Here is a 20,808-nt window from a genome sequence, read left to right as displayed (position 1 = left end):
ATTCCCTACTGAAGAAAATATCAACTGACAAAAATTCCAGGCCCCCAAATGTATTGCCAATTAAGTGCTTTTTGTAATTGTCACTTTTGTAATGTAAGAGACATGGCAGCCAATTGGTGCACAGCAAGCTCCCATAAGAAATATGATTATGACCTGATAATCTGTTTTGTAACAATTGTTGTGGGATCCATATTAACTAGGATATTAAGAATAACTCCCCTGCTCTACTACTTTCATTGGAGAAGGTAGATGGGGCTTTGGATTAACTCATCTGAAAAATGGAATATTTGACAGTGCAGAATTTCCTTAGCATTGAACTCAGTCTCAGTTCTCAAGTTGTTGGAGAGACTCGAACTTCTAACTCAGAGACATGAATGTTTAGTCAATCAGGACTGACTACTTATTATCTTTGTAATCAATTCAAAGGAGTCAAGTCTGAAGGCTTGTGTCCAGAATTCCTCCCCACATAAACTGGCAGCCTGGAAGTTTGATTTGATTTAAAGTGGTAACTAGTTGGAGCTGCAGGTATCCCTTTGTGTCTGGGTTCCTGAACGTGTGAAACGTAAAGTTCCTGATGTCAGCTGGAATGGACATCTTAAGGGATTGTCTTCAATCAGCATTGCTGATGGACCATTCTGCTTTCATTCACTCAGGAAAGCTCTATTGTTTAGACACAGTTCTAAAAATGTGTCAGAAACTCCAGGAAAAACCCACTGTTTATGGAGCTTGTTTTCAAATCCCATCATGGCTTTGCCTCTCTCTATTACTGTAATCTCTTCCACCTCTCAATACTGCACTGAGTATCAAGCTGGAGTAGGACTTAAACCCACAACCTTCTGACTTAGAGAAAAGGTTGTGGGCTCCAGCACAATTCTAGGTGGATGACTGCATGATTATTAATTAAAGTTGTCACCATGATCACACAAAGAATTACTTAAGACTCTGGGCACAATTATCCCACCTCACCCCTGACCAGTTTGTTGAAAAACAGCATGATGCAAAATGATAAAGTTTACCAAAATGGTTCCCCAGATAAGAAACTTAAGCTTTGAGAATAGATCAAAGAAGTTGGGACTGTTTTCCTTGATGGAGAGAAGGTTAGGAAGAGATTTGATAGAAGTTTTCAAGATCATTAGGGGGGGGGGTCTGTACTGATAGGGAAAAGCTGTTCCCACTCATAAAAAAAATCAAGAACAAGTTGGCATTCACTTCAAGTAACTTGCAAAAGAATTAAGTACAATGTGGAGAAAAAAAATTCACACAGCAAACATTTGAGATCTGAAATATACTGCCTGGAAGTGTGGTAGAGGCATGTTCATTTGAGGCATTGATGAGGCCATTACATCATTATTTGTATAGGTTTACAGGAAGAAAAGCAGCGTAAGGGTACTAAATCATAATGATTATTCAGAGTGAATGCAGGCACAATGGGCTGACTGTGAATTTTAGGAATATCTACCTTCCAGGTTCTGGTCTTACTATGGATTTATAACAGTGCAAAACAATCATGTAGTTAATCAAACTTCTTTACTGAGTATACATACACATATTTGCATATGGAGCTATTACAAGTAACTCACAAGACTGACATTTGGTTTTCTTGTGTGGTAAGGGTCCATCCTTTGTCAAAATGCTGAATGAGATCTTTTTACAATCTCAGTGATTAACCAGGCCACATTCCTCGATGATCACGCTGACCCTCTCAAGGTTCAATGTTTAAATGTATGAATTATGTCACTCAGAGCGATGCTCACGTCCCCTTAGGATATTGGATATAGGTGACAAATATATTTACCCAATCCGCTCTCATTTTGCAGAGAGTTGATAACATCTTTTTTCCTTCTCAGCTTGTACTTTCTGTCATATTAAATCAGTGTTCTCAGGTTCAGTTAGAAAAAACAACTTCTGCACTTATTATCCAAGGCCTTCTTAAGGTAAAAGTCTCAGTAAGCATTTTATTAGGTCCAGTCAGAAAACTAACAAGATCTTGCAGACATTTAATGCAGTAATACACATCTTTTTGACCCTAGTCCACGAAGTAGTGGTCACTTTGTAGATTTTTCCACTCACTGCTGTCTTCATCTCTTCAACCAGCATTTTGTCCATTTCTACACACAGAATTTTTAAGAGCCATTTAAAGTTGCTTATTCATATAGAAAAACCATGACAAAACATACATTTTAGTACATAAATTACTAAAGTTAAGATCTAGTTCAAGATGTAAGGGAGTGAGCAATTTTATTTGCAGGCACAGTGATGAAGAGTGCATCCCCTGCAATTGCAATGGCAATGACAAGGGCAACAAATACAGTCTGAAAATATATCTTTAATCTTAGAAAATTATCTAGTGGATGCTTAAACACTGCATTGATGAAGAAATCATGTTGCTTGTCATCCGCATGTGTGGCTACTGAGGATAGCTGGTCGTGTCGTTTCGTGGCTAATTGGTGTTCATGATACGGAGAATTCACCACAAAGGTATACAGGAAAGCCACACACACACACAGACCAAGTCCTGAACTGTGAAAGCAACCACTCCAACAAACACAAAAGAAGTTGCATCAAGACACTGTTCAAAAGGGCCACAACACACTGCAGCACACCAGAACTGCAAAAAAGAGGAAGAAGAACACCTCTACAATGTATACGCCAAAAACAGAACCCCCCCCAATTTCATCAACAGGTGCCTAAGGGAAAGACAATGGAATGAGGACATGCCACAACCCAAAGGACTAGCCTCGTTACCATACATCAAGAACTGACAGCGAGACTACTACGACCACTAGGACTCATATCAGCACACAAACCAACAGCCACTCTCAGACAACAACTCACCAGGACAAAGGACCCGATACCCAGCATGAGCAAAACCAACGTAGTGTACAAAATCCCATGTAAGGACTGCACAAAACATTACATAGGACAAACAGGAAGACAGCTAACGATCCGTATCCATGAACACCAACTAGCCACGAAATGACACGACTAGCTATCCTTAGTAGCCACACACGCGGATGACAAGCAACATGATTTCGACTGGGACAACACTACTATTATAGGACAAGCCAAACAGAGAACAGCCAGGGAATTCCTAGAGGCATGGCACTCATCCACAGATTCTATCAACAAACACATTGACCTGAACCCAATATACCGGCCACTGCAGTGGACAGCTGGAACTGACAACCGGAAGCGGCAGAGACAAACCACTATAAATGCCGGAGGAAACATCACAGAAGCACTTCACAGGAGGCTCCCAAGCACTGAGGATGTCACCTAGACAGGGGACGAAATGTCTGCAACACAAATTCCCAGCTCGGTGAACAGAACCACAACAACGAGCACCCGAGCTACAAATCTTCTCACAAACTTTGAACTCCTTTGTACACTATTTAGAGTAATTGCAAACAATAGTCAGGAGAAGACCAGTAGAAAGTCTTCCCTGATTCCCAGTTTTGTCGGCTCTTTGAAGAAACTTTCAGTCAAATCTGGCCTTGATATCAAGGGTAGTCACACTCACGTCACTTCACTAGTTGCAGATAGGTGGCTGCATTTGCTGTGATGGATCAAGTCATTCACTCTCCAATGCATGATCAGGGTGAAAATTCCTCTCTTGTGGGTTCCAAGTTGCCAGTATGCTGATTTTGTTCAATGCATTGAATGTTTGCACTTTGACTCTCCAATTCTCAACAATGTGACAGCTTTATCAAACTGTTTTTCCAATACTTCATTTTGATCTTATCACTCACTCCTATGACACCTTCTGGCCTCTATAATTTATCCATTGGAAGAATAGTCTGGGTTCAGTATGACCTTAGATAACAACATGTCCCAGTAAGTGAGATTCTGTGCTAAGTTTGTCTTAAACACACCTCTTTCCCTGCTGCCTCAGCCTTTCCATTTGACTGGCGTGCAGATGATGTGCTGAATTTGCCAATCATTCAGGAAGTGTCTGAATTCTTCACTCGTGAATTGAGGTCATTACCGTGACATTCATAATGTCAGGAATTTCATGACCACTGAAGTATTCCTTCAGAAAGTCGTTGATGTCAGCTGCTTTAACACTGCACAGTTTGAATGGTAGTTGACTGTGATGAGAAAATCAGTTCCAGTGGGAGTTAAGAGCTCTACTCCAAGCTTCATCCCTGGGCTATTTGGGATGTAAGAACAGCTCTGTATCTTATTTAGTTTGATGTTCGTTACGATCTCTGCACTGGCTGATGTGGTCCTTCATCTCATTGCTCATGTTTGGAGAGTAGAATACTTCTGTAACCTTCCTTAGACTAGACTCAATTCCTCGATAATTTGTGTAGGATGTGTTTCAGCATCTCTTTTCTCATCTCTTTAGGCATCATGACCCTGCTCCCTTTGAACAGGATGCCATCTCGGGCAATCACCTCATCTCTGTCCAATACTCTTACAGTAACAAGGGTTTCTTGATAGTTTCAAGCCATCATTTCATCACAACTTTCTGTAACATTTGAAGAGTTGCATTTTGTTGGAAAAGTCTGCTTGATTTGAACAAATTCATTCAAAAGTTTCTGTTTGGAATTGGAAAACCTGTGTCCGATGTGAAGCAGATAGAAAACTACCCATTTACCTGGATATGACTGTTCTGGCCAAAAACACTCCCTCAGTGCAGAAATCCATGCTCACAGCAGTGAAGAAAATCAGTGAAGATATGTCTCCTGTTTACAGCACTAGTTACCATCGATAAATGACCAATGTGGACAGACAGATGGATTGGAAATAGGGCGGGTAAGTGGGCAGTGTTCATGATTTAATTGGGTGCAGTGGTAGATGGGGAGGGTGGAAGGTGTGATGTGGGTGAAGTTAGGTGTGTTGGGGCATTGATTGGTTAATATTTTAGGTGTAGGCTAGTCAAGTCAGGTCAGGTAATGTGATCAGGTTCAACTGCGTTGGGAAGGTGGATGCAAGGATGGCAGTCAAGCGGTCAGAAGTGAGAGTGGGAGGTGAGTGACCGGTTGCAGATGTATGGTGTTAGGAGTTAGATTTGTTTTTTTGCTTGCCCACCATTTCCTAGGTAAGTAATCAGAACTGACTGAAGTCTCAGACTCTAAATCAGGGTTGCAGATGTTTTCAGAGCCAAGGAAAGGCCTGTCAGAAACTTAAGCTTCCTGAGCATTAGCAAATGTCGTGGTGTCATTGCCTCAACAATCTAGAAACTGGGAAAGCTGAGTCAATATCATACTGTTTCTTTTAGTTGAATAGCGTCATAGTCATAGAGTCACACAGCAGAGAACCAGACCCTTTGGTCCAACTCATCCATGTCAACCAGATTTCCCAGACTAAACTATTCCCATTTGCCTGTGTTTGGCCCATACCCTTTGGTATTCACGTACCTGATCAAATGTCTTTTAACTGTTGTAACCATACTTGCACCTATCACTTCCTCTGGCAATTCATTCCACATACAAACCATCCTTTGTGTGAAAATGTTGCCCCTCAGGTTCCTTTTAAATCTTTCTCCTCTCATTTTAAAATGATGCCCTCTAGTTTTGAGTTTCCACTACCCAACGGAAACTATCTTTGCTATTCACCATATCTGTACCCCTCATGATTTTATAAACTTCTATAAGGTCACCCCTCAACCCCATATGCTCCAGTGAAAAAAATCCTAGCCGATCGAGCCCCTACTTATAACTCAAACCTGTCAGTCCCAGTAACACCTTTGTGAATCTTTTCTGCATCCTCTCTAATTTAATAATATCCATCCTATAGCAGGGTGACCAGAACTGTATACGTACTCCAAATGTTGCCTAACCAATGTCCTGTAAAAACGCAACAGTCCCAAAATCCCAACTCCTATACTTAATGGTCTGAGCAATGGTGTGCCAAATGTTGCCTTTACCACCCTGACTACCTGTGATGCAAATTTCAAGGAACGATATACCTGAACCTCTTGGTCTCTCTGTTCAACAACATTCCCCAGGGCCTTACCATTAACTGTATAAGTTCTGCCCTTGTTTGTCTTACCAAGATACAACACCTTCATTTATCTAAGTTAAATTCCATCTGCCACTCCTCGATCTATTGGCCCAATTGATCAATATCCCTTTGTACTCTTAGAATACTTCCTTCACTGTCTACTATACCACTACTTTTGATGTAATTTATCAACTTACTAACCACTCTTCAATATTCTGATCCAAATCATCCATATGATTAACAAATAACAGTGGACGCAGCACTGAACCCTGAAGAACACTGCTGGTCACAGGCCTCCAGTCCGAAAAACAACCCTCTGTCAGCATCCTCTGTCAAGCCAATTTTGTATCCAGTTGGCAAGCTTTCCCTGAATCCCATGTGATCTAACTTTACTAACCAGCCTGCCATGCGCAACCATGTCAAAGGCTTTGCTGACGTCCATGTAGACAACATCTACCACTCTGCCCTCATCTAGCTTCTTGGTCAAATCCACAAAAACCTCAATCAGGGTTTGTGATACACTATTTCCCATACACAAAGCCATGCTGACCATCTCTAAGAAGATTTTACACTCTGTACAATCAACTTTTTTCACAGAGGGTACAGCTCTCAGCAAAATGTCAGTGATGTTCATATTCTTCCCTTGCTTGCACTTCACTTCCAAATGATATTTCTAAAAGCAAAATCACATCCTTTGCATGAGCAGGTCGAAGTAGTTTGAGAAAGGAGGTTTGAATTTGATTGTGGTCAAACTCTACAAACAGGCACTGGCTTAAAAGGTTATGAGCAAAAACAACATCCCATCTATCTTCCTTAAACTGTGCAGTGTTGTTCAGTTTATTAATGCTCTGGACACAAACACAACGGGTTGTCCTCACTGCCTGGGGGTTACTCCAAGTCCTGTTTCACTGACATCACACTGCAGGGTGACTCCATTGTTGACATCATAGTCCCTCAGCACTGATGATGTCGTCACTAGATGTTTGATGGGAGTGAAAGCTGCTTCTTGTTCTGTGTCCCAGTCCCACTGAACATCCTGCAGAATGAGACTGTGTACAGGTAAACAATTATGAGGACAGACTGTGAAGAACTTTCTCAGGCAGTCCTCATATGAGTTCACTGATGTACTAGGAGATTCAACAACTGTGTGAGAGCTTTGTTATAGACCTCACACCATTATTCTCACCTTTTTGACAAGGTTGATGGACCAGAAAATGCAGTGACTGTTGAAAAGGTTTGTTACAAACATCACACCTGAAAAATTTCTCCCTCTGCAAATTCTGTGGTGGTTGATCACAAACCTCACATTTGAATGGTTACTTTCCTGTGTGGATCATCTGATAGAGCAGGTGTCCCATGAGCTCAAGACTAACTTGTTGCATATATCATGCATGAATGGTTTCTCCTGTGTGAGTGCGTTGGTGTCTGTGGAGACTGTCTGATCGTGAGAATGATTTGTCACATATCTTGCAGATGAATGGTTTCTCCCCTGTGTGAATACGTTGGTGTTTGCGGAGGATCCCTGACTCAGAAAATGATTTGTTACACACCTTGCACATAAAAGGTTTCTCCCCTGTGTGGGTGCGTTGGTGTACACGGAGGTTTGACGATGAAGAAAATGATTTGTCACATACTTCACAAGTGAATGGCTTTGTCCCTGTGTGAATCCTCTGATGTAGCAGCAGGTTGCATGACCTTGAAAATGATTTGTCACACACATCACACGTGAATGGTTTTTCCCCTGTGTGAACACGTTGGTGTCTGCGCAGGTATGATGAATCCGAGAATGATTTGTCACATACATTGCACCTGAATGGTTTCTCTGCTATGTGAATATTTCGATGTTTGTGGAGGGTTGATAACACCGAGAATGCTTTGTTACATATGTCACATGTGAATGGTTTCTCCCCTGTGTGACTTCTCTGATGAAGCAGGAGTCTTGATGAGTCTGCAAATGATTTGTCACACACCTCACATTTGAATAGTTTTTCCCCTGTGTGAATCCGTTGGTGTGTGCGGAGGTTCCCTAACTGTGAGAATGACTTGTTGCACACCTCACATCTGAATGGTTTCTCCCCTGTGTGAATGCGTTTGTGTGTGCGGAGGTTCTCTGACTGCGAGAAAGATTTGTCACACACCTCACATGCAAATGGTTTCTCCCCTGTGTGAATTCGCTGGTGTACACGGAGCTCCGATGATGATGAGAATGATTTGTTGCACACCTCGCACGAAAATGGCTTCTCCCCTGTGTGAATGCGTTGGTGTACACGCAGATGCGATGAATTTGAGAATGCTTTGTTGCACACCTCACATGTGAATGGTTTCTCGCCTGTGTGAATGCGCTGGTGTACTTGGAGGCGCGATGACACTGAGAATGATTTGTTACACACCTTGCACGCGAATGGTTTCTCCCCTGTGTGAATCCTCTGGTGGAGCAGAAGTCTTGATGAGTCAGAGAATGATTTGTGACACACCTCACACTTATATAATTTCTCCCCTGTGTGGATGCGTTGGTGTCTCCAGAGATTCTCTGACCATGAGAATGATTTGTCACATACCTTACATCTGAATGGTCTCTCCTGAGTGTGAATGCGTTGGTGTTTATAAAGGGTTGATGATGTCAAAAATGATTTTTTACACACTTTGCACATGAATGGCTTTTCCCCAGTATGAATGCGTAGATGTCTGCGCAGGGTTGATGAATCTGAGAATGATTTGCTGCACACTTTACATATAAATGGTTTCTTCCCTGTGTGGATGTGTTGGTGGTTCACAAGCATTGATGACTTGGTAAAACCTTGGTCACAGACCTCACATTTAAACAGTCTCTCTTCCATATAGCTGTCTGTGTATTAGCAGTGTTTCTAACAGATGCACCTTATCGTATGAGCCTGTAGAATTCTCCTCAAACATCTCTCACTTGAACAGCTTGAACCTGCAAGGACAAATCACTGGTTCATGAGGCTCAATGAATGATTTAAGCTCTCATCACTCTTGGAACCCACTCACAATTCTTCCCAGCCTCACTCTGACCAATCACCCACAGCTAAACATTTGGGCAGGTTAGGCTCCACACCACTGACCATTTTCAGATCAGATAATATGCTGAAGCTCCCCTCACCCAACTGATTTCCATATCATGATTTCAGTCTCCAGTGTTGAGCAATGCTGCGAAAGGACCTGGATATCTTCCCACAGTTAAGCAGTTGTTCTTTGGGTCAGTGTCAGAATCTATCTGGGTTGTCTGTCCTCTTTTGTGTTGTACGGGGCAATCCTTCTGTAAAACAGGAAAAGGAAACATGATTTCCTCCTTCTCCTTCTTTGCTGAAAAGGCTAACTCTTTCGATATACTTTCAGATGATATGGGCATCACTGCCCAGGCCAACACTTATCACCCACTGTAGGAGCAAATTACTGCAGATGCTGGAATGTGCACTGAAAACAAACTGTGCTGAAAATCATTACAGATCAGGTAGCATCTGTGGAGAGAAAACAAGCTAACATTTCAAGTCTAGATGACTCTGTTCTGATGAAGAGTCATCTAGACATGAAACATGAGCTCTCTCTCTCTCTCTTCCCCACCCTCCCACAGATGTTGCCTGACTCACTATGATTTCCAGCAATTTTTGTTTTCAGTAATTATCACCTACCTCTAACTGCTCTGGAGAAGGTTGTCATGAACTGCTTTCTTGGGGTGGGGTAAGGGAGGAGTATTGGTAAGTTAGACCCACAATGCTGTTAGGAAAGGAGTTCCAGGAATTTTCCCTACTAATAGTCAGGGCACAATGATATAGTTCCAAGTCAGATAGTCTGATGTTGGAATGGAGCTCCCAGGTATTTTGTGCTGACATCTGTTGCCCTTGTCCTTCTCGTTGTTAGAAGCCAGATTTGAAAGGTGCTGTTGAAGCAGCCATGGTGATCTACTGAAGTATACTTTGTGGATGGTATACACTGCTACCAGTGTGTGTCCTGAAGAACGGAGTGAATGTTGGCGGTGGTGGATGAGTGACAGTCAAGTAGGCTGTCTTGTCCTGGATGGTGTCAAGCTTCATGAGTACTGTTGAGACTACACTCATCCAAGCAAGTGGAGAATATTCTATCACATGCCTAACTTGTGCTTTATAGATGGCGGACAGGCTTTGGGGTAATTAGAGGTGTGTTATTCACCTACAGTTATAGCCACAGTATTTATATGGCTGGTTCAATTCTGCTACTGGACAACTGTTATACCCAGAACATTGATTGTTGAAATTTCACTATGTCATGGGGAGATGATTAGGTTCACTTTTGCCTGCCATTCCTCTCAGAGTGCAGTTCACCCCTGGTGTCCCTCCATCTGACAGTGCGACCCAGCCTCAGTGTCCCCCATCAGACTGCCAAGTCCTTCCTCAGTGACACCTGATTGTACAGCTCTCCTTCAGTAACACCATTTTGACAGTGTGGCTCTCCCTCGGTTACCCCATTCAGACAGTGCAACTCTCTCTCAGTTTCACAAGCTTCAAGAAACTCATATAGCTCCAGAAATATTTTGATTAGTTTTAAGAGATGTCAGTCAAAGTACCCACGCATTCTGTTCATTTTATCGTTTTTGTTTTCCACAATTAATTCTGCATGAATGCAAGTCTGTCTTGCTTTTCTGGGGATGTCATAGAGACAGGGTATTTGGAGGTCTTGGAAGGATTGAAAAGATGGGAAATATTCAAACATATCAACACAGAGAACTGACCGTGTAACATTCACAGACTAATAAACAGAATAAACTTAGAACTCAACAATAAGAAATCACTAAGAATCCTCAGACACTTTGCACCACACAGATAATTACACCTCACCTTCTCCTATTCAGGAATGAGCCATCAACAAAACTCAGCCTGAACATTTAAAGGTGAACTGCTTCCAATAAACACACTCAATATCCAACACACAGCTCCAGTCAAACAGTTCAGCACAAAGCACCGAGTAAACAGCTCTCTCAGCTGGATCTTCTCACACAGCATAAGGGACATTTCCACCCCTGACTGCCCTCAGGATAGTCAGACTGCCTGAAGATTGGTGTGGATATTACGGGGTACAATTTGTACAAAAGCTGCTCCTTCACTCACCATCTCCTCACTTGGTTTTCAGTCCCTATAGGAAGTGAACCAGCTCTGGAAGAGGAAAAGGAGACAATGGGCAGAGTGGGTGGGCTCTCTGATTGAAGTCTCTCACAGCCAATCCTCCTTCGTCAGTTAGCTACGTGAAGAAGGAGCAGCGCTCTGAAGGCTAGTGCTTCCAAATAAACTTATTGGACTATAAGCTGGTGTCGTGTGATTTTTGACTTTGTCCATCACAGTCCAACACCGACACCTCCACATCACAATCAATCCACATATTTCTGAAGGTGCTGGGTATTTGGTTCGGGGGGGCTGGGGCGAGCGCCAAGTCTTGGGAGGAGCGATTCAGCAAAGTGAGGCAGAAACTGGGCAGATGGAAGCTATGGCTGCTCTCCATTGCGGGAAAAAACCTGGTCATCAGGTGTGAGGCACTGTCATTGCGATTATACCCAGAACCTATTCCCAGAACCTGTGCCGCTGCAGTCACCCGGGCCATCTTCAGAACTTTCCAACAAGCACCAAGACATGGCTTGGCTGGTGGTGAGAAGGGCTCTGCCTGTGAGATCCTTTATGCACGCCCAGACTCTCAGCCGCACTGCACGCTGCCATCGAAGCAGCTGTGGGGGGGATGAGACTGTCACACACCTCCTTCTGGAATGTGCCTATGCAGAGGAAGTCTGGAGAGGAATGCAGTGGTGTTTGTCGAGGTTCGTCCCGAGCAGCGCCGTGACGCGGGACTCCGTGCTCTACGGCCTGTTCCCCGGGACGCACACCGAGACGAACATCAACTGTGCCTGGAGGATCATCAACTCAGTGAAGGACGCTCTCTGGGTGGTCCGAAACCTGCTGATCTTCTAGCTGAAGGAGTTGACCCCGACTGAGTGTTGCAGACTGGCACATTCCAAGGTCCAGGACTACGTGTTGAGGGATGCGCTGAGGCTTGGGGCAGCTGCCGCCAAGGCGCAGTGGGGAAAGACCACTGTGTAAAGTCTGCCTGCCTAACAAAGAACAGGGGGCTCATGCAGTCATTTGGGCTCTGCTGACGCCTCAGCTAAATATATGGGCATATGATAGAAAAATGTACAGACCTATATAAAAATGATAAATTCTGATCTCTGTATGTACATGTTTACATAAGCTGAAACTTTATTGCTGGAACAGCACAGCAGGTCAGGCAGCATCTAGGGAACAGAAGATTCGACGTTTCGGCCTGACCTGCTGTGCTGTTCCAGCAATAAAGTTTCAGCTTTGATCTCCAGCGTCTGCAGACCTCACTTTCTCCACATGTTTACATAAGTATGGCATGACCAATTGTACAGACCATCAAATTATTTTATGAATAAAGTATATTTTTGAAATAAAAAAAAGCTTTTATACAAATTGTATCCCATAATATCCACACCAATCTTCAGGCAGTCTGACTATCCTGTGGGCAATCTGGGGTGGAAATGTCCCTTATGCTGTGTGAGAAGATCCAGCTGAGAGAGCTGTTTACTCGGTGCTTTGTGCTGAACTGTTTGACTGGAGCTGTGTGTTGAACGTTGAGTGTGTTTATTGGCAGCATTTCCCTCTGATTTCCAGGCTGAGTTTTGTTGATGGCTCATTCCTGAATATGTGAAGTGTAATGATCTGGGTGGTGCAGAGTGCCTGAGGATTCGCACTGATTTCCTATTGTCACATTATGTCTGTGTTGGGAGCTGGGTATTATCTTGTGGTCTCTGTACAGTTTCTCAAATCGAAGGTTGCCCTGTCAGAGAGACAGTACAGAAGGAGAGCTGCTTCTTTAGAGGGTCAGTACATAGCTTTAGGGCTGTACCATTTAGTGACTTGAATATGTTCCACCATTCAGTGAGATCATGGTGCATCTGTAATTGAACTCCATATTCCTCCCTTTTCCAGATCCATACAAAATTTTATGAAACAAAAATCTTATATTTACTATTAACAATTGATTTCTTAAGTGGAAGTGAGTTCCAATCTTCCCCCACCATTGGTGACTCAATATTTCCTTGTTTCACTTCTGAAAAGATCTAGGTCAAATTTTTTACAGCATGTGCCTGGTCCTGAATGATCCACCCAGTGAAAATAGTTTATCTACATTCATCTTGTTTCTTCCTCTTAACATATTGAACACTTTACGTTCTTAAATCTGGGGATTATAACCCAAGTTTGTTTCATCCCTCTTCATAATTTAACCAGTGGAGATGCCGGTGTTGGACTGGGGTTTTCAAAGTTAAAAATCACACAACACCAGGTTACAGTCCAACAGGTTTATTTGAAAGTACTAGCTTTCAGAGTGCTGCTCCTTCGTCAGTTAGCTCTTGGGGTAGGATTATAAGACACAGAATTTAGAGCACAAGATCATAGTGTCATGGTTTAGTACTTCCAAATAAACCTATTGGACTATAATCTGGTGTTGTGTGATTTTTTTTAACCTAATTCAACCATGTACAATCCAGCGATTATTCTAGTAAATCTACACTGCACTCCCTCTAAGACTAACATCTTCTTCCTTTTGTGCGTTACCCAGAACTGCTCTCAATATTCTTAGTGTAGTCAAGGCATAGCTTCGCATAATTGAAATATGAAGACTACCCCTTTGTATTCTTGTCCTCAGTTTGAAAAGGCCAGCATTCAATGAGTCTTCTTGATTATTTTTTCACCCTGTTCATGACATTTTAATGATCTTTGTGCCTGAGTCTTGAAGTTGCTTTGAACATCCACTGTGTCTTGTTTTTCACCATTTATACAGTACCTTGTTGTATTATTTGTCAGTGCAAAGTGCTGACATAGAAATTTATTTGCCACAGTGTTGTCCAATTCCTTAAACCATCAATTTCTCTTTGTAATTTTATGTCTCTATGCATGTTGCTTCCACCACTGTCCATTTTGTATCACCAACAAATTTGAAGATCTGGTTTCCTATCCTAAAGTCTAAAATGTGAATAAATATGGGGAATAGTTGAACTCCTACTCTACTCATTTGTCTCCTTTTTCTGCTGAAACTTCACTTTCTTTCAGCAGAAAACAAAATGAGGAGGTGCTGAGTGAAGGAACAAAGTTTGAATGCACAATATCCATTGAATTGTGTTTTAATGCCTTCTTTAACTATTATACCTGTTGGCCTTGGCTTTTCCCAAAAGTCAAGGCTTAGCTTTGATAGTTTTGCCCAGTACTGAGGCTGAAATCTGAATTTGGAAATGTGCAGACTGCGTGAACACCGTGTATAAACCAGAACCCTTCAATCTGTTACACTGAAGAAATATTTTCCTCAGTTTTTTTATACTTCCTGAGCAAAATAAGTTTGGAAAAGAAGGAGGAGAAATCAATATCTCCACTAACCAATACGTCTCCTCAGTTTGTATTATCTTAAGTACATACTGTAAAGGTAAAACAGGACTACTCCAGCACAACACGGGTTCATAGTAAATTGATATCCCATTTTACACTCCACTTAACTATCTTTTCCATTGCCTACACAGTGCCTTGGAAAATGCTGTTTGGACAGAGGAAACAAAGTAGCCATATTGTCTAATCCTGGTCAATATCCCATGTCCATGCTCACAACAGAGGATATGTGACAGTCAAGTGAGGAAATAGAAAAAACTTGCATACTCCCACTTGGGGAGTAGCAGACTAACACATACTGTGGAACAGTCTCGAACTGAAGAATCAACCACTTCAGCAAATAACGAGTGGCAGTTGGAGGAAATCATGTTTACTTTTCCTGTTTTACAGAAGGATTACATTGTACTACACCAGAGAATACAGAGAGGATAGACACTGCAGATAGATCCTGACTGTCACCCATGGAACAACTGCACAACTGTTGGAAGACATCCAGTCCCTTCACAGCATTGCTCAACATGGAGAAGTTTGGGCAGTTAAAATTATCATCTGGAAATTGGTTGGGTCTGGGGAACTTGACATATCATCAGATCTGAAACTGGTCAGTGGTGTGCAGCCTTCCATCAGAACCAACCTTTCTGAAGGTTTGGCTGTGGGTGATTGGTCAGGGTGAGGCTGGGAAGAAGTGTGAGTGGCTCCAAGTGTGGTGAGAGCTTCAATCATTCAGCTAGCTTCATGAACCACTGACTCATTCCTACAATGGAGGGACTGTTCAAGTGTGAGGTGTGTGAGGAAAACTCTACAGGGTCATAAGATCTCTTGAACCATAAGGCGTACCTTCTGTAAGATCTGCAACACACATGCAGCATTATGGAAAAGAAACCCTTCAAGTGTGAGGCTTGTCATAAAGCTTTTGTGATATCTTCCACCCTCCTGAGACACCAGAGAAAGCACACAGGGGAGAAACCGTTTATGTGTGAGGTTTGTGACACAGCCTTCACCCAGGCTTCCAATCTCCTGACACATCATAGGATTCATACAGGGGGGGAACCATTCACATGTGAGGTATGTTGCAAATCATTCTCACAGTCATCAAGTCTTCATAGACACCAGCGCATTCACACAGGCGAGAAACCATTTATGTGTGACTTGTGTGACAAATCATTCTCACAGTCATCAACTCTCTATGCACACAAGTGCACTCACACTGGGGGGAAACCATTCAAATGTAATACGTGTGACAAAGCCTTCACAAAATTTTCAAAACTCTTGGTCCATCAGCCTGTCCATACAGAGTACAAACCATTCAAGTGCGATGTATGTGACAAGTCATTCTCGTGGACATCAGCCCTCCGCGTACACCAACGCATTCATACTGGGGAGAAACCATTCAAGTGCGAGATGTACAATAAATCATTCTCAGAGTCAGCCACCCTTCGCATACATCAATGTACTCACACAGGGGAGAAGCCATTCACATGCAACGTGTGCGAGAAATCATTCTCTGGGTCATCAAATCTCCGCAGACACAAATGCATTCACACAGGGGAGAAACCATTCAAGTGCAGTGTCTGTGAAAAATCATTCTCACGGTCATCGATCCTTCTTCTTCATCTAAGGATCCACACAGATAAATAACCCTTTTGGAGTGAAGTTTGTGATGAAGATTTTGTGATGTCTTCGACCTGTTGACACTGTTGAGAAACCACTCAGATGTGATTGTGTAACAAGCCTTTCAAACAGCGTATCTCCCGGTCCATCAACACATTCACATTGGAGAAACCCAATCAGTGTGATTTCTGTAATAAAGCCTTCACAAAGTTGCTGCACCTACCATAACATCAGTGAACTAGAACTACGTAGCCAAGTTCTTCCACAGTGTGTTATCAGGAGGCATATACTTCTACACAAGCGAGCTGTGAAGGATGTGGCATCTTTTACTCACATCAAACAAGTGACGAGAACACCAAAGCTGAGGTGTGATGGTGATGCCTGTGATGCCACTGAAACTACATGTGAAGTGACTTCCAAACAGGAAGAACAACCAGTTGTGTTTGTATCCAGAGTTTAACACAAATTAAATTATGCTATTCTCAGATCAAGAGAGTGATTCTGACTATTGTCTTTGATGGTGAACTTTTTGACCAGCACCTGAGTGGGAGAAAGAAAAGAAAGAGAAAGTAGTGTGATGAAGGTTCATAATATATTATTACTTGGAAATTTGGGTTTGAAGGAAGCAGAAAAATGAATTATAATTTTCATTTCTGATAAGATCTGCCTTTATAGGAAGTCAGAAAGTCATCTTGAACAATCGCTAAAGTGAAAGCATTTCCAAGTATTCAAACAATTTTTAAAAAATGACAAGCAAGATCCCCGGACGTTAATTGTGCCAGTGTTTGCTGACTTGATGTCTACAACCTGGAGATAGAAGATAGTCACAGAAGAAAGTCCATTCAGATAGGAGCCAGTTTAGTCAGCAAGGTCAGGTTTTTAACACCATGGGTGAGGCTAGTTTAGCCGTCACTAAACAGTCAGGGCAGAAGGAAGGAGTCCTATGTTGCTTAAAATAAAAAGCCAGAAGCAGAAAGCTGTTGAAAACATGAGTTTAAGGAACACATGTTAGGTAGTAAGTGAGCTGTGTTAGTAGCTTGGTGAAGGATCTCAGGAAGAGACCTTAACTAAAGAAAATAGCATTGAATGAATGCAGAAATTTGCCAAAAAGAATTTCTTACAGCCGTGTCAGCTGAATAAGGAGCTTTATTATGGGGACAGAGATGACTATTTACTGAGATCTGTTGGTGTTGAATTTTTTTTATATATTCGTGTTAAGATCATTTCAAGTAATTGATAGTCTAATATAATTTGTGTTTTTCCTTTGTGTGCATTAAACTTTTTTTTGTTAAAAGTACATTAGCAGCCTCTTGTAAGTATGTTCAGTGATTGATCACCATGGTGAGCAAAAAGGAGACAAAGCGTTTGGTCTCTCAAGCCAGGTTTCTGATGGAATCTGACCATCAGCTGCTGGCTCTCCTACCAATTGGCCAATCATTCTAAACAGGCCATTTAATTAGAACACCAAACAACACCCAAAGAAAGAATCAAAATGTATGGAAACTCCTGTTTATACGAGATATGTGTCTCTGGGATAGTTTCTTCAGCCACAAGAAGTAGGAATAATTGGGAAATTCAGCATTATGCATGCAATCATCTGAATGTTATCTCTAGTCGAATGAGAAGACTGAGAAAGCAGTGAAAATTGCCATGTGGATCATTTAAAAAAACAACTCAAACCCAGCCAAGATGTGTTCAAGGCAGTCTTGGAATGGAGAAAAAGGCCAACTAGTTGCTTGGAAAGTTGTCCAGTCATATCACACCCAACAGCTAAAGTACTACTGAAATAGACCAGGAATGTGTCACAAGTTCAAAGTAAAACAACAGAAAGCCAAATGTCAATTTGATAAAGCTCCCAACTAATTGTCAGAGCGAAGAGTTGGAGAGCTGGTCAGAGTACAAGCATTCAATGCATTGAACAAAAGTCAACTCACTTGGGACCATTTGAAGAATCTTAATTTTACATAGTGCAAGTGAACAATTAGATGTATCATCACGACCACAGACATGAAATCAGTGATGTTGTTCCTTCACAGCAGGCATCTATTCAGGCAGATCTGATTTTACCAACTGAGTATCATGAGGGACATAGAGAGGGTAAATAGACAAGGTTTTTTTCCCTGGAGTGTGGGAGTCCAGAACTAGAGGGCATGGGTTTAAGGTAAGAGGCAAAAGATTTAAAAGGGACCTAAGGGGCACAGGGTGGTGCATGTATAGAGTGGGCTGCCAGATGAAGTTGTGGAGACTGGGACAATTACAACATTGAAAAGGCATCTGGATGGGCCTATGAATAGGAAGGGTTTAGACGGATATGGCCAAGTGCTGGCAAATGGGACTAGATTAATTTAGGATATCTGGTTGGCATGGACAAATTGGACCAAAGGGTCTGTTTCCATGCTATATATCCCAATGACTCTATGAGTAAGGGACAGAGCCAAACAATTCCCCAACAAATGCAGTAGATCATTGGCCACAGCAAAAGCAACATTCCACAAAAAGACAGAGTTACTTCAGGAACCAGATGAACTGCCAAAGAAACTTGTGTGCATACCATAAGACGTTCTAAATGCTTTAAAAATTGTGTAATATCTGATAGACAAAATTGGAATAGACCAGAAAAATCAAAGTTTTTTTATTTAATGTATGATAATTTCCATTATGGGCCACATATGTGGAGTAGCTTACAAAGAATAGTGGAAGCTATCTTTTTTCCTTTATATAAAGAGGGATGTTGAATATATTCTTTTATTCACTGTGACTTCCTATACTTATGTGACCACTGATGTCATTATATATAAATAAGGGTGTGAGGTCAGGGGCCATTTTAGATACCACATTGGATATTGTTTAAAATCCAAGTTGCTGCAAACACGTCTGGAGCAACATGGGTTTCCTGAAGCTTGAGATACTGACCGGTGAAATGGAGGTGACTTTAAGCAGCAGATCAGCAGCAGATTTAAATTTGTCATTGTCATAACTGACTTAAAATCTCACTAACCCTATCACTGTCTCAGTTCCCCTAGTTAATGTTTGACAGAGATTTCTAGTGTGAGAATGGCATTCTTCATCCATATTTTAATAATGTCATGTCTTACTTAGTTAATTCATACTATGAACAGGGCATTGTTTGCTAATCTCTTTCAAGTAGTTCAGGAATGCAATTTTCAGCAGAGTTAGATGCCATTATAAACAAAATTGTTGATTTTCCCCCAGAAGCCATTTTGTTACGTTACTTCATGTTACTTGCATTAAAAAGCCATTTTATAGTTTGTAAAGGCATGCATTAAATGGTTGCTCCTGACAACAGCCTAAGTCCAGATTTTAGATGCTCATCTCCTCGCTTAGGTCATTCCATCACCACACCATAGGATGTGACAGCATAGGTTAGATTAGTCCAATCAAGTGGACGCTAGAGACTGCCATATTTCCTCCTCTTCCAGGGAGCAAGCAGGGGCAGGCAATGGCGCCTCCTATTCTTCATCTGATTAGAGAAGAAGCATCTTCTCTGGTGGAACCGATGCTGTCAGTAGAAGTTAATATTTTAGCAAGAATACACTTAATAATAGCAATGCCAACAAAAAGACCAACTAAAACAATAGCAGCATACATAGCCATATTGATCAGCCAGTTGTACCATGAGCTGAAACCCCAATCTCACCATCCTGCGCCTTCAGTCATTTGGCTGACGAAGGTGCGGATATTACCCACATGCCTGGTAATATTCTTGATGAGGTCAGTGACCCCCATGATGTATTTGCTTTTGACTATGGTGCAAACTCCACATTCCTTTGCAAGTGTGTAACTGAGGGCGAATCAGTTTTGTTGGGAAAATAGGTGCAATTCTGAAAGCATGTCCTTAATTCCTGCCAAGGCAGCAGTTGTCTCATTACCTAAGAGATTGAGACAGCAGATGAGATAATTTTGGTTTTGATGGCTAATGATGCCTGCAGACCCTCCTAAGGAAAAGGTACTAAAGAATGCATACCCTATAGAGTGAGTCTTAGTGCTGCCCAAAGCCTTAGCATTCCTCCAACATGTGCAGAACTCAGGTGAGACTGAACATTTGACAGGGAAATCCTAATCTCATTCCCAAGTAATCGGACAGGGAACAGTAGTTGGAAAAAGTGTTCCTACAGTTAGAGCACGGGGAGTACCTATAGTACAGGGAGCACAGGGAGTATCTATAGTAACCAGGTTTACTATAGATAATGGAGGGAGCTTCCCAATAAGAAGTGGGCCTGTCTTTGTGACTTGCCGGAACATATGGATGTCCATGGGCAGTTGTCCTGAGTGTTTGGGGTGAAAGCTGTTCAATAGAAAGAGATGGGTCTTTCGGAAAGATTACAGTTATTGTCCCAGATTGGTTCCTTCCATCCCATCATTGGGAAGATGTGGGTGCCATTAGAGGTCTCATAATGAAGGTGGGTGCTATGACCCATTCCACAAAGGGCCTGAATACTAACGATAACAGAGTCACACTCTTCCCCGAGGCATACACATGAGATGCGAGGTCCTACAGGGGAGCAGTGGTGACTGGCACATTTAATCATTGCGCAGGGAATAATCTTGTCGCATTAACCTAAGTACACCTCTATCCTTTACCATTGTGACAATTCAAATAGGCTACTCTGGACTTATTGGAAGAAAGTTCATAAGCAGCTAGTAGGTGGGGATGGTTAATAATCAAAAGAATGATATGTCCAGTCAACGCTTTAGTAGCGTTCTATACTCCTTCGTTAGGATTTGGGAGGAGAAAAGAGGCCAAAGAGTCTTTTGCTGAAGTAAGGGCATAACAGACCACTTCATC

At 42.1% G+C, this 20,808-nt stretch overlaps 2 protein-coding genes across 4 annotated transcripts in view; one reads left to right on the top strand and one right to left on the bottom strand.

Annotated features, from left to right (window-relative positions):
• The window catches only part of LOC122541636 (uncharacterized), a 42,788-nt gene extending 25,516 nt beyond the window's left edge, over positions 1 to 17,272 (top strand). For 2 of the 3 annotated variants that reach the window (XM_087978781.1, XM_087978780.1), the window contains one exon: positions 14,781 to 17,272. In XM_087978781.1, the coding sequence (XP_087834907.1) occupies positions 15,261 to 16,028 (768 nt within the window). In that variant the 5' untranslated portion in view covers positions 14,781 to 15,260 and the 3' untranslated portion in view covers positions 16,029 to 17,272. Of the gene's footprint in view, positions 1 to 4,524; positions 4,759 to 14,780 lie in introns of those variants that run through there. The other variant, XM_087978782.1, reaches the window with a different exon arrangement.
• LOC122541589 (uncharacterized) lies at positions 4,734 to 9,221 on the bottom strand. Its single transcript, XM_043678440.2, has one exon. It carries the CDS (start codon positions 8,784 to 8,786, stop codon positions 7,335 to 7,337), a length of 1,452 nt encoding a protein of 483 aa, XP_043534375.2. The 5' UTR covers positions 8,787 to 9,221; the 3' UTR covers positions 4,734 to 7,334.
• Positions 17,273 to 20,808: the final 3,536 nt, after the last annotated feature.

The sequence above is a fragment of the Chiloscyllium plagiosum genome, unplaced genomic scaffold (assembly GCF_037043375.1).
Source record: "Chiloscyllium plagiosum isolate Xiang-an unplaced genomic scaffold, Cpla_swu_hap1 HiC_scaffold_35, whole genome shotgun sequence".
NCBI lineage: Eukaryota > Metazoa > Chordata > Chondrichthyes > Orectolobiformes > Hemiscylliidae > Chiloscyllium > Chiloscyllium plagiosum.
Note: the sequence above shows the minus strand (reverse complement) of the source record. Positions and strands in the feature narration are given on the sequence as shown.

Bases quoted from the DNA above. Each gene is read 5' to 3' on its own strand.
- LOC122541589 (XM_043678440.2), bottom strand. From the start codon at position 8,786: ATGGAAGAGAGACTGTTTAAATGTGAGGTCTGTGACCAAGGTTTTACC.